Genomic DNA, 14,406 nt, shown 5'->3' with positions numbered 1-14,406 from the left:
CATGTGCTCATTCTTGGCTGGCCACTTAAACATCACTTTGTCAGGGAAGCCCTGATCCCACATGAGGCCGGGTTTAGTCCACTGGAGGGATGTGTTGGCAGATTTGGAACAAAAAGACTCTGAGACCGGAGTTGGGGATTATGGCGTGATTTTAAAGTGAGCACGTATGCATATTTCTGTATACTCAGTGAGCTAGAGAGAAATTTCCATATGTTTTACCGTGGACCCTGTCTGTGCTAATATCTCCTCTCCCCTGATGAGGACAGAAAGCCATGCTCTAGACCTGCACCATCCAGAACAGAGCCACGAGCCCCTTATAGCTACTGAGCATGTGAAACAGGGTTTGTCTGAATTGAGATGTGCTGTAAGTGCAAAATTTACACAGGATTTCAAAGACAGTGAAAAAAAGAATGTAAACTATCTCGCTAATAATTTTTTACATTGACCAAACGTTGAAATATTTCAGAAGTATTGGGTTAAGTGAAATTAATTTCACCTGTTTCTTTTCATGCTTTTTAATTTGGCTACTAGAAATTTTAAAATTGTCTGTGCGGCTCATGAATTTCCTTTGGGCAGCTCTGCTCAGTGGACTAAATGCTCCTTTTTATGTGGATTAAATACAACAACTTTAAATTTTACGTAACTCCCCATTCGGTTCATATTATTGGCTGTTGTTCTTTCTCGCTGCCTTTGCTCCTACAGTTTTATTCTGTTTTTGAGAAGGTTGGTGGATCTGTAAGAGGCATAGCTAAAATAAGATTTTGATTATCTGTGCAGCCCTCCCCCTTCATTTAAAGCTACCTGTTTATTTTTCACCTTACTTGCTGTGTTGCTTTTCTACTTTGTACAACTTCCTTTCATTTTGAGTTCTAGTCCTCTGAAGTAAGGTAATTACCGTCTTTTGTATTTTTAAATTTTCATAGGTTTATGAACTGTTCGCTGACTTCACGTTCCTGGTAACATCTGGGCCTTTCGTTTACACGGCAATATCAGTCATAAATGTACTTATAAATAGTAAGCTTGTACGTGACCAAACTCCATTAATCCTGGCTGTGAAACCTTCCTTCCTTGTGCCAGAGTCCAGGTTCCAAGTTCATACGGGTGAGAAAACTGAGCATAGTTGTTTTGATTGATTTGTAAATAAAATTTCATTTTATTCTTTATGTTGTTAAAAGAATTGCGGGAGGGTTTTTAAAAATTTATTTAAAATTTAAAAAAAACCCAAACTTGTATAATTACAGAAAATTTCCAGCATATACAAAAGTGCACAGAGTAGTTGAATGAGCCCCCACATACTCATCGTATGGCTTCAACGATTTTCACCTCCTAGTCTAACTTGTGGCACCTGCATGCCCTCCTCCCACATTATGTGGATATGGCATCATGTCATCCCACCCATAAATATTTCAGCCCAAGCCTCTAAGAGATGAAAGACCATTAGGTACATGCACACACATACATCCTTACTTGAGAAATTATTGACATTATCCCCAATTTTGTACATCTATCCCTTGTGTTTTTTTGAGGAGTTGAGAGTGTTTTAAAGGAATACCAGATACCGCGTCATTTCGCCTGTAGCTGAGACTTTGCATTTCGCATCTTTTGATGCTCACATTGTATCTTTTCCATTTTAAAGTGATACAAGTCACTTCCATGTTATGTATATTCATTTGGTGTAGAGTTGGCTTTCAACATTTCCCTGCTATGAGACCCCTAAATTATACCTCTCACTACTTAATCCCATGCTGTGGATGCGTTAGTTGAGTTAGTATTTTTCGCGTCCTCATTCCTCAATCCTAAAACAGTGCCTGGCTCATGGGCCTGTGATTGCTGCCTTCTCCTCAGTTCTTCAGTTCGTGCCTCAGAGTGTGGATACTGGCTTCTGCAACTTTACCCAGCGCATCGAGAAAGGCCTGATGATAGCTCTTTCTGAAGTGAGAAAACACCACCAGGGGACGCATAACCTCACTGTGCAGGTGAGAATAGCCCTGAATGCAGAACAGGGTGCTTTGTCCTTTGAAGATGAACTAATTTCACATGTTTTGTTGAGGCCACAAGTCACTGTTACTAATTCCCTCTTATAGAAGAAGTTTAGTTCACATGAGTCAAGGTCTATCTCTTTCCAGGGCACTGAGATCACATAGTGTGAATGGGGTAGTCATATTTGAAGATGGTGGAGTAGTCGGATGACCAGGGAGCTCAGGTGTGGTGAGCTGGACAGAGATGAGCATATGCCCGAAATCCAAGAATTTTTTTTTTAAAGATTTTATTTTAGGTAGACAGGGAGAGCACACAAGTGGGGGGGGGGGCAGACAGCGATATAAAGAATCTTAAGCAGATTCCCTGCTGAGCATGCAGCTCAGTGCAGGTCTTGATCCCATGACCCTGAGATCACCATCTAAGCTGAAACCACCAGTTGGATGCTTAACTGACTGAGCCACCTGCATGCCCCTCAAGAATGTTCTATGAAGGAATGGTATCAGCCTAAATATCCAGTGGGGGGGGATGCCTGAATATACTGGTATTTCATGTTATGGAATAGCATGAAATGCAGTGCTTCACTCAAAAACAGAGAATATAGCCACTCACTGAGCAGACTTTGTGTGTATTGTATGGAAACTACTGACGTTTTTATATTTCTTTGATATTTTATCCTCCATATTCTTTGTTCTCTCTTTCTAGAATTGATAATAAATAGATTTTTGTGCACCTGGAGCCACCTTTCATATTTTTTTTCTAATAATACCATCTCTTTTTAAATTTCCTATTTTTGGGGCACCTGGGTGGCTCAGTGGTTGAGCGCCTGCTTTGGACTTAAGGCGTGATCCCGGGATTCTGGGATCAAATCTCACATCAGGCTCCTGGGAGGGGGAGCCTGCTTCTCCCTCTGCCTATGTCTCTGCCTCTCTCTGTGTGTCTCTCATGAATAAATAAATAAAATCTTTTTAAAAAAATTCCCTATTTTTACAGATTTTCTAAACTTTGTCATTAATTTCATCTTCAGCTGCATCCATCATGTTTTTCAGCCCCTCTGCTGAATTTGCTTTCAGCTGTCATTTTTCCCTTGTTCTTGACTTTTTTTTTTTCATGGTGGCTTCTCCTGCAAAAATGCAGGATTATCTCGAATGATAATGTGATACCACCCGGAAAGTCTCTGAGGACGTTAATGAGAATTTCTTAAAAGTTGCCTTCTGGTGCCCATGCTGTCTTGGTTTTCTCTGCACCCATTGTTCTTTGTTGATCTTGGTCCTTGGCGTTCATGCTCTCAGTTTTCTGTAAATATTTGGAGACCGTTGGTTAGGTGCCCTTAGGAGTGAAGAAGCAGGTTGTTAATTTTGGCAACTTGCCCCTTCAGCTGTGGCATCTGTGTCTAAACCCGCCCTGTCTCTCCGATGGGAGGATTCACTGGAGCACTGGGACCCTCACCCCCACCACCCTCACCCCCACCTCCCTCACCAGTGCAGGATATGGATTCCTGGAAATGGAGTGCTTTAGTGTTCTTTTCACAACAAAGCTTTTTCTTTTCTTTTCTTTTCTTTTCTTTTCTTTTCTTTTCTTTTCTTTTCTTTTCTCTTCTCTTCTCTTCTCTTCTCTTCTCTTCTCTTCTCTTCTTCTCTTTCTTTTCTTCTTTCTTTCTCTTTCTTTCTTTCTTTCTTTCTTTCTTTCTTTCTTTCTTTCTTTCTTTTTTAAGGTTTTATTTATTTATTCATTTTTAAAAAGGTTTTATTTATTCATGAGAGACACAGAGAGAGAGAGAGGCAGAGACACAGGCAGAGGGAGAAGCAGGCTCCCTATGGGGAGCCCGATGCAGGACTTGATCCCAGGATGCCGGGTCCATGCCCTGAGCCGAAGGCAGATACTCAACCACTGAGCCACCCAGGTATCCCCAAAGCTGCCTTTTCTTTCGTTTTCTTTCCTTCCCTGTCTTTTGTGTGCTCTGACCGATAAGAGTCTCTACCCACCTTCTTGTTGGGGCCAAACCCACACAATCGTTGTGCCTGTGCTGATGGGGAGCTCCTTTTCCCTAGGGCTGGTCAAGGTAAAGATGTGGCTGCTACCATCACCTCTGTATTGGCCTGCCTGTGGCAGTTAGAAAGGAAAGAGGAGGAAAAAAGAAAGAAAGGAAAGAAGAGGTGAAAGTCAGCTAAGCTCTTTGGGACACGAGCTTTGATTAATTGCACTGATAGCTGTTCACAGGCTCCCCTGCTGTCCGTTCCTGCAAAGAACGGGGCCGTCCCAGGGCCCCTGCATTCCAGGCCTGTGTATGATGTGGGTCCCAATTCCCTTGATGCTGGCCTATATCATTGTGATCCCATGCTCTCTCCATTTTCCAGCAACTTAACAGAATCCCTGATTTTCTTCCATTGTCAGAGCTGTTGGGGATTTATTCCCATTTGTTCAGTGTATGGTTATTTCAGTGGGATTTGGGGTGGGTGGGGTAGGGAGGACGATACAATACACACGTTCAGTTCTTCCCTTCACGTAAAAAACATTTTCAGTAAACTGAGAATTTTAGTGTTGCAAACGGGAATCAGGTTGTGGAGCCAGTTCGTTCCTTTGAAACCATTACCTCCTTTAAAATAAAAAATCAGGGGATCCCTGGGTGGCACAGCAGCTTGGCCTGCCTTTGGCCCAGGGTGCGATCCTGGAGACCCGGGATCGAGTCCCATGTCGGGCTCCCTGCATGGAGCCTGCTTCTCCCTCTGCCTGTGTCTCTGTCTTTCTCTCTCTCTCTGTGTGTGACTATCATGAATAAAAAAAAAAAAAAATCAATGAGAGAAGTGGTGAGAGAGAAATTATAGGCCTTTTGCATAGTGTTTTGCTTTCTTGTGGATAAACTTCCTTCCTTCTTTCAGATCTTGAATATCACCATGGGTGCTTCACGGCCCGCTCCTCGGCGGGGCCCAGTCAATATCATCTTTGCCGTCAGAGGTGCGCAGGGGTTTTTGAATGGTACAGAAGTGAGCCAGCTGCTCAGGAACTTGAGCGTGGTGGAGTTCAGTTTCTACCTGGGATACCCTGTGCTCCAGATCGCCGAACGTGAGTACTGCTCTCTCGCGAAGTGCTGGGAAAGTGGACACAAGGGTTTTCATCGCTAGACCTTTTTTTCCACATGAAATTTTTGGCTGAAGTCCAGGCTGTAAATCAGATAAAATTGGAGTTTCTCACAGTCAGTTCAGGGTGGGCCTCCAGGCCCCCTCCTCACCCACTAGCCTTGCTTTCTTACTGTCTTTTGAAAATAAAGGGCATTGTCAAAGACTACACCAGTCTGGGAAAGGTAAAACCAAAGGCACAGAGGACAGACCTGTGGTTTCCAGGGGTGACGGCTGGAAGGAAAGCTAGACTGCAGAGGAGTAGCAGAAGGCAATTTTTAGGGGCTGATGAGCCTGCTTTATATCTTTAATGTGGTGACGGTTATGCAACTTCGTGCATTTGTCAAAAGCCGTAAGACTGTACACCAGAAAGAGTAAATTTTACTACATGTACACATAAAACTAAAAAAAAAAAAAAAAGAACAATAAATGAAAACAAACAAAACCACTCTTCCTGGCTGAAGCAATTAGAATCACGGTGCAAAAGGAGTGGGGTGGGGGTGGGGAAAACATTCACTTCAAAAAGTAGATTCCGGGGTTGAAGTCAGGCCAAAAACCATCAAATTCTTTTTCAAAAGTGGAGCAGCCAAATGGTCTAATGACTTTTATGCATTTTAGTGTGCTGTTAATTAAATTAAAAAGAATAACTTATCAGATGCAAACGTGGCAGGGATAAATATTGTTCTTTACAAACAGCACCTTTTTGTTCTGTGCAGGTATGGATAAAATAATAAGTGTGCTGGACAGCGGGGTACACTGGGACTGTCCCATGCAAGCTGGGACATAGGGTCATTTTACCCTGAGTCATTGCTGGGAATCCTAGGGCCCTGGGGAACACAGTGTGAAAACTCATTGCTCTGGAACAATGAGATTTCAAGGGGAGCTTGCGAACAGGCAGGCGGGCTTTCTATGAAGCAGTGTCTGTCCCATGGTGTCACTCAAGCAAGACTTTTACTTTTTTTTCCTCCATCTTTCTACTGGAGACACTTGTGCTCAGAAACTGCATATTGTCCATGACTTCACACCAGTGTGGCGTTTTGTTCTTACATACGTTTTATATCCATAAAAGATATAGGAATGGCATTGTAGTGTGACATACTGGATACTCCCTAGACTTTACCTTCCTGATGGGTGCAAACGTGCTTTTACAGATTTCCCTCCTTTCCTTTTCCTTTTTATAGCCTTCCAGTACCCACAGCTAAACTTATCTCAGTTGTTGAAGTCCTCCTGGGTGAGAACAGGTATGTTTAACTTACATAATGTTTTGGGAACTGTAAGAATAAAGACATCTGTGCAGGCATATTGAGCATGATACCGCCTTTCTTGTTTCTGAGTCCTAAATTCAGGGCATAATGTCCCTTAAATTCTTGGCAAAGAATGAATGAGAAGGGAATTCGGATCCAGCTGTGGGAATGTGTCCCACTGAGTTATGGCACAAAAAGGATTGGCTTTCTTTAAAATTCATACATCAAGTCCAGGGGAAAGTCTAACAAGAATTAACAGTCTTCTGATCCAGAACAGGATGGAGTTCCAAAGCAAGAATCTCTCTCTCTTTATTTTTTCCCCCTAAAAGCCATATTTGTTTGGTTTTATGAGGATGAATAAGGTAGCTCAGGGATCAAATAAGGAGGTTTTTAAAAAAGTCTTGTGGACCTGGGTCAGATATTTATAGCTATGGCATTGCAGATAAAGGCTTTCTAACTGGGTAATAAAAGTGTAAGAGTTAGTTACACACTCACTGTGCCCAGTGTGTGAGCAGCACAGTAAGTAGCTGTCTGTGGGCTGGAAGCATGTGCCATGGTCATGATCATCATTTATGGCTTCGCATACCCTGCAGGTTCTCCTTCACATACAACATCCTGTGTAAAGGCTCTGCCTTTTTGCATGGTATGGTGGCCCCATTTTCCAGATGATTTTCATAGCACTTCAGAGACTTGTCCGTAGTCCTGTCTCAGAACGGTCTCTGGCTAATACGCAAGGGTTTTTTTTTTCCGATGATATGCTGACAAGCCCATTATCTGTTTGATAATCTTGTTTACAGCAGATGTTTTAAGACAGGCACCCTTATCTTGGGTCAGTTTATGAGTCTGAGTCTTGAGTCAAGATAAGATATGAACTCAGACCATTTCCAAAAGTTTGGACAGAAGTGTGGATTAAATGTTGGCTCCTGTGTGGGAGTTCTTAGCTACAAAGCTTCTATGCTGCTGAGTTCCTGGGACTTCTTGCCACCAGTCTGTGTAATAGAGCTTAGAACTGTAAATAAGACCCCTAAATGGCACTTCCTGGCTCCCCATGACCCCGTTCATGTTTGCTTTTTCTCCTCTTAATGCCTCCTCCTGAAGGACTGGCAGTTTATAGGAATCCTGTGTTAATTTCTCCTCTACATGCACTCCTTTTTCCTCCACTGCTAACTTGTTTTGGGGCCTGCATGTTTCGTTTTGTAAATGTAGTTCTCCTGGGCGTCGTTGAGAAGCAGCTCCAGAATGAAGTGTTTCAGGCTGAGATGGAGCGCAAGCTGGCCCAGCTGCTCAGTGAGGTGTCCACCCGAAGGCGGATGTGGAGAAGGGCCACTATTGCTGCTGGGAACAGTGTGGTGCAGGTACCCTAAGAAGGCCAAGGGAGGAGGGAAGGAGGGGCAGCGAGTTGTCTGAAAACACGCTGTATTTTCTTTTTCTTTGAAGGATTTTTAAATTTCTTTATTCATGAGAGACAGAGGGGCACAGTGTGGGGCAGAGATATAGGCAGAGGGAGAAGCAGGCTCCTTGCAGGGAGCCTGATATGGGACTCGACCCCTGGACTCTGGGATCAACCACTGAGCCACCCAGGCGTCCCAAAACATGCTGTATTTTCATGCAAATGGGAAATGCCATGAGAAGATTCTAATTTAGACTGATGGCTGTATCAGGTAGCAAGTGAATGTGGTATCATTTGAGTTCGACTAGTGTCTAGACAAATAGACCCATTGGGGAGCACAGCAAAAGAATTGTGTCACTGGGTTGCCATGCCATCAAGATGACCTTATTTTTTGGAGTAGTTTTTTAATTACCAAAACTATAGCCAGTTTCATGCAGTGGTAGGTATTATTAGTAGCATCATAGCCATAAATCGTCCAGCTGGAAGAGACCTTAAGAGACAGGAGAGAGGAGAATTTTGTGCCCTCTATCCTAGTACTTCATCCTCCCTGCCTCCTGCCAACCCTGGTTGTTTCTTTCTTTTTTTTTTTTTTTTTTTAAGATTTTTAAAAAATTTACTCATGAGAGACACAGAGAGAGGCAGAGAAACAGGCAGAGGGAGAAGCAGGCTCCATGCAGGGAGACCAATATGGGACTCGATCCTGGGTTTCCAGGATCAGGCCTTGGGCTGAAGGCGGCGCCAAACCACTGAGTCACTCGGGCTGCCCTGGTTGTTTCATATTACCCAGTTGTCTCCACTTTTTGTTGTTTTAATTGAGGTAAAATTGATATATAACATCATGTTAGTTTCAGGTGTACAAGATAATGATTTGATATTTGCATCCACTCCAAAGTGACTACCACAGTAAGTCTAGTTACCAACCTTCACAGAGTCTGTTTTGTAAACTAGCAAGATTAGGAACAAAAGATTCATTTGAATGGAAAAGTCACTTACTAAAACTGCACATGCTCACAGAGAGTTGGAGGTTTGGGCTGTTATTTATTCCCATCTCAATGTGAATTATGTTATTTTGGACTTTTTTCTTGATTGACCGCTAACTTACAGAGCTTGGAAAATGGGATATTTAGAGCTATGGCGTTGCTGATGCAAGCTAGCAGGATGAAACCCGAAGTGCAGGGGCAGAGAGGTGGGTGGTTGAGAGGTATCAGAGAGAAAGATGCAGAACTGACCTAGTGGATAGTGGTGGGGGTTTGCCTTGAGCTGGGATCATTGTCCTGTGATCCCCTTACCAAGTTTTCTCTGTAAGAATGGCTCTTGATTCCCTCTTCCAGACTAGTTCCTTTGCCAGTTGTAGTATAAAGAAAATTTATAAAAAAAAAAAGAAAAGAAAGAAAATTTATAAACTAATAAAAAATTGCAAGTAACATTAAATAAGCATAAAACAAAGAAGAAATTAAAATGACTTGTGAAAGTCTTGCCTTATTTAGCAAGCTTGGCTTCAGAGATTTCAAGGTCAGGGTGGAGGTTAATTTATGCACATAAAACAGTTATAGAGCACCATAAAACTACATAAGGAAGTGTTCCATTAGTTGTACAAGCTCCCTCAGGTGGGGATGTAAGGTTTGTGGAAATTAACCAAGGCATTCCAGCCGGTGGTGCCATCTGATGGGTTGCATATGGACTGTGCCCTACATCTCTTCCCCCTTAGAGTGTGACCCAGTGTGGAGGTGTAGACAAGAATTCATGTACAATGGTGTAGGATTCTTCATCAAAATATAATCTGTACAAGTGAAAGTATTAAAACAACCTAAATGTCCAGCAGTTGAAGAATGAATCAATATAGTGAATCTTTAGATGTTGGAATGTTATGTAGCCATTGTCATTTAAAAAAAAATTATTGAGGGGCACCTGAGTGGCCCAGTCAATTAAATGTTTGACTCTTGATTTCAGCTCAAGTCATGATCCCAGGGGTGTGAGGTCAGGCTCCAAGCTGGGTATAGAGCCTGCTTATGATTCTCTTTCCCTCTCCTCGCTGCCCCATCCCTTTCTCTTAAAAATAAAAATTGAGTGACATATTGAGTGATATAATGAATAGAGATTACCAAGAAATGCATGCACTGCCATTCAAATATTAATATGAAACCTATGAAATAATAATGGAAATATGCCAAAATGTTTATAATAATTTACTTGATTGAACTTTAGGTGATTTTCATTTTATTTTTTATACATTCTGTGTGTTTTTCAAAATTTCTCCAATGAGCATATAATTTATACAATGAACATGTGATTTTAATCAGAAAGTAATTTTTAAAATGAAATTGAAAATGTTGCCCAAAATGATGACTTTATCCTACAATGGTTGTATGGATTCCAGATATGAATCTGATAAGAAGTCATCTAAAAAGGATGCTAGAATTAGATTTTATTGACTGTTCCTTTCTGATTGGACAAGTTTGTAGAATCTTTAATTACATACCCAAATATATGGGGACCTGGTTTCTGCAAGATGAAACTATTTCTAAAATATATCAGACCTTTTCAGTGTAATAAACATTCACATAGTCCTTTGATAGTAGTATTCCATTCTAAGGGCTAATAAAAAATTAATGACTACAGCTCAGTTTGGGGAGGGAGTAGGTGGTTAGGGAATAGAAGTGGTCAGGAAATTAGCCTAGAAATAGCAAACAAAGGGTGGGATAGATGAGCCCTTCTCAGGATGGGAGGTATAAAGAACAGATTCTCTAGGGATGAGAGTTTGGACCTGTGTTGATAAGGATCTTTATAAATAATCTGGAAGAAGGCATTCACAGTGAAATCATGAAATTATTGATTTGCCAAAAGATTCCAGTGGTGAAGGAGGAGTCCAGCAGCCATGTCCAAAACACGGGGCAGTATTACAATTCTGTACACGTGGCTAGAAAAGTAGCAACTGCATTTTGCTAGTGGCAAATGTAGAGACCAGAAATTCAAATTGCTTGTACAAAATAGAGGGTTTGGACTCATTTTTGGTATTTCCCCAGAACATCAGTCTTGCATTTTGCTGGAGTTACAAGGGGCAGTAAAACTGTGGCATATTATTAGAGAAAGAACAGCAAAATAGAAATGTGTATTTATCTAAAACTGTGATACAGCAAGTATACCAGATTCTGAAGTCCTAATGTTAAAGGACTACCTATAACACCAGAGAGAGCTCAACTTGAGACAAAGCAAAGTACTATTTGACCTAGGAGATTGTGAATTTATGCACAACTTTGCAGCTTGATTGAGAGATAATTAACATATGACCCCATATAGGTTTAAAGTACACAATGTGATGATTTGATATATGTATTTTTACATATATCAAATAAATATCACATATTTTTACATATTGCAAAGTGATTACCACCACAAGATTAATTAACACATCCATTACTCACATAGTTGTCTTTTTTGTGGATGTGGTGAGAATTTTTAAGATCTACACTCTCAGCACCTCTCAGGTATATAATACAGTCTTGTTAACTACGGTCACTATGCTGTCTGTATGTTAGATCTCTAGAACTTATTCATCTTACTTCATACCCTTTGACCACCATCATCCATTTCTCCCATCCCCTGCCCCTGGCAGCTACCATCTACTCTCTATTTTTGAGTTTGGCTTTTTTAGATTCCACAGATAAGTGAGATCATACAATATTTGTCTTTCTCTGTCTGACTTGTTTTGCTTTGCATAATGCCCTCCTAGGTCCATCCATGTAGTTCTAATGGCAGGATTTCCTTCTTTCTTATGACCAAATTATATTCCATATGTGTGTGTGCACGTGTGTGTATCACATTCCATCTTCTCTATCCATTCGTCCATAGGTGGACACTTAGGTGGCTTCCATGTCTTAGCCGTTATAAATAATGCTGCAGTGAACAGGGGAGTGCAGATATCTTCTCAAGATATAGTGGATTTCATTTCCTTTGGGTATATACCCAGAAGTGGGATTCCTTGGTCACATGGTAGTTCCATTTAAAATTTTTTAAGGAATGTCCATACTGTTTTCCACGATGCCTGTACCAATTTACATTCCCACCAAGTCATGCACAAGGGTCCCCTTTTCTCCATGTTCTTACCAGCACCCATCTCTTATCTTTATGATGATAGCCATTCTAACAGGTGTGAAGTGATACCTCACTGTTGTTTTGATTTACATTTCTCTGATGATTAGTGGGGTTGACCTTTTCATATATCTGTTGGCCATTTGTATACCTTTTTTGGAAAAATGTCTATTCAGATCTTATGCCCACTTTTAGAGAGTTTGGGTTTGTTTGTTTGTTTTTGTTTTTTTGCTATTGAGTTTTATGAGTTCCTTATATATTTTGGATATTAACTCCTCATCAGATATATATCTTGTGCATATTTTCTCCCATTCCATAGTTTGTTGAATCTTTTTTTTGCTGTGCAGAAGCTTTTAAGTTTAATATAGTCCATGTTTTTATTTTTGCTTTGTTGCTTGTGCTTTGAGTGTTATATCCAGAAAATCATTGCTAAGACAAATGTCAAGGAGCCTTTCCCTTAAGGTTTCTTCTAAGAGTTTCATGGTTTCAAGTCTTACATTTAAATCTTTCCATTGGAGTTATTTTTTTGTGAGTGATATAAGATGGGGCCCAGTTTCATTCTTTTGGTTGTGAATATACAGCTTTTCCAACACCATTTATTGGAGAGACTATCTTTTCCCTGTTTTGTATTCTTGGCTCCTAGGTCACCAGGGTCTTCTCTGGTTCCATATGAATATTAGGATTGTTTTCCTATTTCTGAAATGCCACTGGAATTTTAATGGCTACAGAGGGCTATAGATGACATCTATAGATGGCTTTGGATAGTATAGACATTTTTTTAAAAAAAGATTTTAAAAATTTATTAGAGAGAGAGAGAGAGAGCACAAGAGGTGGAGAGGCAGAGGGAGAAGGAGAAATAGATTCATGGCTGAGCAGGAAGGCCAATGTGGGGCTCCATCCCAGGGCCCTGGGATCATGACGTGAGCCAAAGGCCAATGTTTAACTGACTGAGCCACCCAGGTACCCCAGGGTAGTATGAACTTTTAGCAATATTAATTCTTCCAGACCATGAACATGGGGTATCTTTCCATTTATTTGTGTCTTCAGTTTCTTTCATCAATGTCTTAAAGTTTTTAGTGTGCAGATCTTCTAATTCCTGGTTAAATTTATCCTAAGTATTTATTATTATTATTATTTAAAAATTTTATTTATTCATGAGAAACACAGAGAGACAGAGGCAGAGACACGGGTTGAGAGAGAAGCAGGCTCCATGCAGGGAGCCAGAAGCGGGATTTGATCCTGGGACTCCAGGATCACGCCCTGGGCCAGGTGCTTAACCGCTGAGCCACCAGGTGTCCCTATTTTATTATTTTTGATGCTATTGTGAATGGGACTGTTTAAATTTTTTTTTTTTTTTTTTTTTGCAAATACTTCATTATTAGTATGTAGATAACGTTGGGAGCACCTGAGTGGCTCAGTTGGTTGGTCTGACTCTTGATTTCAGCTCAAGTCTTTTTTTTTTTTTAAGATTTTATTTACTTATTCATGAGAGACATACACACATACACAGAAAGAGAGAGAGAGAGAGAGGCAGAGACACAAGTAGAGGGAGAAGCAGGCCCCATGCAGGGAGCCCGATGTGGGACTCAATCCTGGGACTCCAGGATCATGCCCTGGGCTGAAGGCAGTCGCTAAACTGCTGAGCCACCCAGGGATCCCTCAGCTCAGGTCTTGATTTCAGGCCCCACGTTGGGCTTTGCACTGGGCATGGAAGCTACTTAAAACAAGCACAAAAAAACCACCAAACACAACAGATTTTAATATATTAATTTTGTATCCTGTAACTTTATTGAATTCATTTATTCTAACAGTATTTTTGTCGAGCCTTTAGGGTTTTCTATACGTAATATGTCATATGCAAATGGTAACAGATTCTACTTCTTTTCTCCTTTTTTTTTTTTTTTTTTTTTTCTTTTTCCTTTGGATGCCTTTTATTTCTTTTTCTTGCCTGACTGCACTGGCTAGGACTCTAGTCTGTACTGAACAAGAGTGATGAGAATGGGCACTCTTGTCTTGTTTCTGATCTTACAGGAAAAACTTTCAGCCTTTCACAACTGAGTATGTTAGCTCTGGGTTTGTCATATATGGCCTTTACTATGTTGATATATTTTCCTTCCCCACTCAGTTCGTTGAGAGGTTATATCATGAGTGGAAATTGAATTTTATCAAATACTTTTCCTACATCTGTTGAGATGATCATATGATTTTTGTCTTTCATTTATCAATGTGATATGTCATACTTGCTTATTTGCATATGTTAAGCCATGCTTGTATCTCAAAGATGAATCCCACTTGATCATGTTGCATGATTTTTTTTTTAAGATTGTATTTATTTATTTGAGAGAGAGAAAGCATGAGTGCAAGTGAGGGAGCAGAGGTGGGGAGAGAGAGAGAGAGAGAGAGAGAGAGAATCCACAGCAGACACTGCGCTGAGCACAGAGCCTGACATGGGGCTTGATCTCACAACTCTGAGATTATGACCTGAGCTGAAACCAAGAGTCAGATGCTGAACCAACTGAGCCTCCCAGGTGCCCCATGTTGGATGATCTTTTTAATGTACTGTTGCATTTGGTTTGCTAGTATTTTGTTG

General features: G+C 40.9%; 1 protein-coding gene across 1 annotated transcript in view; it reads left to right on the top strand.

Moving 5' to 3' along the window:
* The window catches only part of KIAA1549 (KIAA1549 ortholog), a 146,061-nt gene that overhangs the window by 66,695 nt on the left and 64,960 nt on the right, over positions 1-14,406 (top strand). Inside the window, exons 6-10 of the mRNA XM_077848504.1 lie at positions 924-1,101; positions 1,846-1,976; positions 4,857-5,040; positions 6,275-6,334; positions 7,544-7,692. Coding sequence (XP_077704630.1) covers positions 924-1,101; positions 1,846-1,976; positions 4,857-5,040; positions 6,275-6,334; positions 7,544-7,692 — 702 coding nt within the window. The remainder of the gene's footprint in view (positions 1-923; positions 1,102-1,845; positions 1,977-4,856; positions 5,041-6,274; positions 6,335-7,543; positions 7,693-14,406) is intronic.

This window comes from Canis aureus, chromosome 15 (assembly GCF_053574225.1).
Source record: "Canis aureus isolate CA01 chromosome 15, VMU_Caureus_v.1.0, whole genome shotgun sequence".
Classification (NCBI taxonomy): domain Eukaryota; kingdom Metazoa; phylum Chordata; class Mammalia; order Carnivora; family Canidae; genus Canis; species Canis aureus.
This window is presented reverse-complemented; position numbering and strand designations above follow the sequence as displayed.